At 34.3% G+C, this 3,194-nt stretch overlaps 1 protein-coding gene across 1 annotated transcript; it reads right to left on the bottom strand.

The window, feature by feature from the left end:
* Positions 1-913: 913 nt before the first annotated feature.
* LOC122605898 (glycerophosphodiester phosphodiesterase GDPD1, chloroplastic) lies at positions 914-2,973 on the bottom strand. Its single transcript, XM_043778854.1, has 6 exons — positions 2,730-2,973; positions 2,347-2,534; positions 2,193-2,252; positions 1,697-2,071; positions 1,405-1,601; positions 914-1,299 (listed from the first exon to the last, which is right to left on the bottom strand). Exons 1-6 carry the CDS (start codon positions 2,818-2,820, stop codon positions 1,089-1,091), a joined length of 1,122 nt encoding a protein of 373 aa, XP_043634789.1. The 5' UTR covers positions 2,821-2,973; the 3' UTR covers positions 914-1,088.
* Positions 2,974-3,194: the final 221 nt, after the last annotated feature.

The following is a 3,194-nucleotide window of genomic DNA, read 5'->3' as shown; positions in this document are numbered from 1 at the left end:
TTATGATGGAAGGGGTTGCGGGGACCAAAACCGACCATACCCTCGTCCATAAGGTTGGATTTGGACATACCACAACCCATGGATAAAGAAAAGAATAAAGCTCATCACTTATGTCAATAAGAGATAGAGAAATGGGAAATCGGAAAAAGGAGTCAGGACGTCGACATTGTGTGATTGTATTGGAGAGCATGAAGAAACAAGGGATGTTACGGGTATTACGGACATCCTATAACATTCATTTATACAATTGTAACTTTACATTGAATAGAAATTAGTTTGATTTCAATATATAAAGGTTTTTAAAGTTCTAATGAAGAATTACCAATTATAGAAACATTAAAAGGAGACTAGTAGAACTTTTGGACTTAAGTTATTTATACCAAATATCAAACTAATGAAAGTAAGCTTAACTCAACTTTGTTTTGTTATTGACGCATCCTTTAAAGGAGATAATAGTTTCAATTTGCTGCAGAGTACAAAAGTTCACTGTCAAAATGGTCAAAATGGCCCTTGTTGACCAAAAACCAGTTTTAATTCAAGATCGAATCAATTGACCCATTTCTAGAACCGGCCCAACCCGACCATTACATGGGATGGGAACAATAATGGGATGCATCAATTTTGAGTTGAGTTTAGATAACATTTTTATTCAAATTCAAAATTAATTTAAATGAGACTGTTACATACCTAATATCAGCAACAACAATTTGAATGTACATGATCTTCTAGTTATGTCTTTTATACAACTTATTTTAATCGTCAGAAGTGCAGAATCAGCATATTGATCAATCAATAACTTGTTCGAATAAGCATTTCATGTTTTAAGAGCCTTTATAAGATGTTTGATACCTAATTTACGCATATCCTTGTTTCAAACATCGAAGACGTAAGATTCAAGTGTGAAACGAAAACGCATGAAAAATGATTAAGTAATGCCTATTTCATTAAGTTACTCAAAAAGATAGTTTTAATTAATAGCATTACACAAATGGACTTGACCCCAATTTCACAATCTCCATTCTTAATTCTATGTACAAAAACGTATACTATGGGTCCAATCCAACACATTCATAAACCATTAGTTTCTATTAGTGTTGTATCACTTGTGAAATCAAGTTGAGTAGAAACGACAAGTCGATTCCACGACCACTTTCCCCCTTATCGTCACTTTTAACTTGGCCAGTACTACTATTTCTCGGCTTCAATTCATCAACCGCCCTCGTAATTTCTTCCACTAAATCAACAATCACCCCATCTATGCCCATAAGATGTTGAACGTGCACCGTCTCTGGAAAATTACTGTACAAAAAAACACGATTTTTAGCATATTCGTCTATTATAAAACTAATCGGATTAGATTGACACCAAAAGAGGAAAGCAGGTCAGTTTGGAAATTGAACTTACTTCAATTTGCCATAAGTGAGAAGAGCTAGTTTTGAGTCTTTAATCTCCCTAACTGCAGATGGGTTTCTAAAAATACCCTTTACTTCTGTAACTATTCCATCTAACCTGCCCTCTAACGCAACCTTCTTTGCTTCCTCCAACGAATTCCTTCTTACATCGTCATATATCTCGGTTCCTCCATTCGTCAAAAAGTAAACCTGTTTACAAGTAGTAATTAAACGTTGTTAATAAACACCCTCCCTAAAAGGAAAGAAAATTTTTGTATATAAATACAGATATATATGCTGCTTACAGGGTATTTTTGTTGAAGTTTTTTGACAAGTAACGCCGCGTCAGGTTGAAAACTCGAAAAAATTATAGGTCTATCTTTAGCATACTCAGAGACTACTTTCAAAACGACTTGAAGCACATGGATGAGATGATCTTGTTTATAAACAACATCATCAACGAATTTTAATTCGATATTGAATCCGAGTCCTGGTTTAACTTTCTCAAACGCTTCTTGTAAAGTACACGAATGATCATCAGATTCAACATTCCATTCAACAATATTGCCATTTACTTTCCTAACTAACGATATCCCGTCTTTGCCGGTTTCCCTTTGGGGCCCGTAGCTAAAGAATTCGTTAAGCGTCAAATCAGTAACTTTTTTCTCATACACAGTGCCCTGCATAAAATATTTGATCAACAATTAATTAGAACAATAATTACACAAACTAATTACGCCACAATTAACTTGATGAAAACTAATTAATTACGCCATATAATTAACTAAGAAATTAACTTACATTTTCTTGAGAAAGTATCAAGTCGTCATGAAAAATGATTGGTACATCATCTTTTGTTACCTGCAAATAACACTACTTATATTAGCACCATATATATAATTTTCCCCAATTTATATCTGTTGACGAGAAATAATAATAAAAAAAGGAATAGTACCTGAACGTCAAACTCGATAAAGTCGAGGGGGTGATTAGAGGCATGGTTGAAAGAGAGAATAGAGTTCTCTTTGAAGGCTTTCATTCTCCGATCCCCCGAGTTTAATATATTCATACCATGACCTCTATGACCGATCACCACAAATCTTGATGGATTTCCATTACCACCTTTATTACTCACATCCACCCCTACATATATATACACAATACAATTAGATCAATAATCATTGCAACAAAAAATTAGTCTAATTATTACGAGTCTTATCAACTTAATTATAGGTAGTGGGTTCAAACTGCATGACTTATTTCACGTAAAAAAAAAAAAAAAACAGTAATACACAAACATAATAAAACTAACAATAATTTTTTTTAGAAGGAACTTACCGGTAGGAAGACGTGTGGCGTAAATGGTGGCGTTTTCGGGCACGTGATCAAGATTTGGTACGTCGGAAACATGGACAGCCTTGGTAGCCATTGATCGTAACTACAAGGGAATGGAAAAGTACAAGAATATGGGAATGAGAAAAGATGGTGTAATAAGGGGTTTGGGAATGGTATTTATGCAATGGCAATACAACCATCGGCGCCATTGTTATATGTATCCTAGATAGATCGAAGGAATATAACAAGAAACGGATCTTCTTTCGGAATATTCGTCTACTTCTTTTCCGAGATAAATGCGGTTATGCTTTGGATATTCCAATTTCCAATGTGAAAGAACTTTGCTTTTTCTTTACACTATTATCCCTCTAATCTATATCCGAATATTCCGTTTAGGATTTCTTACCGTCTAGAAAATTATTTGTTCACATTGAGGAATGCTAGCTTTTTTTGACCTTTTGGTCCTTG

This window comes from Erigeron canadensis, chromosome 6, assembly GCF_010389155.1.
Source record: "Erigeron canadensis isolate Cc75 chromosome 6, C_canadensis_v1, whole genome shotgun sequence".
NCBI lineage: Eukaryota > Viridiplantae > Streptophyta > Magnoliopsida > Asterales > Asteraceae > Erigeron > Erigeron canadensis.
The sequence above is the reverse complement of the archived record's forward strand: the minus strand, read 5'-3'. Positions and strand labels throughout refer to the sequence as shown.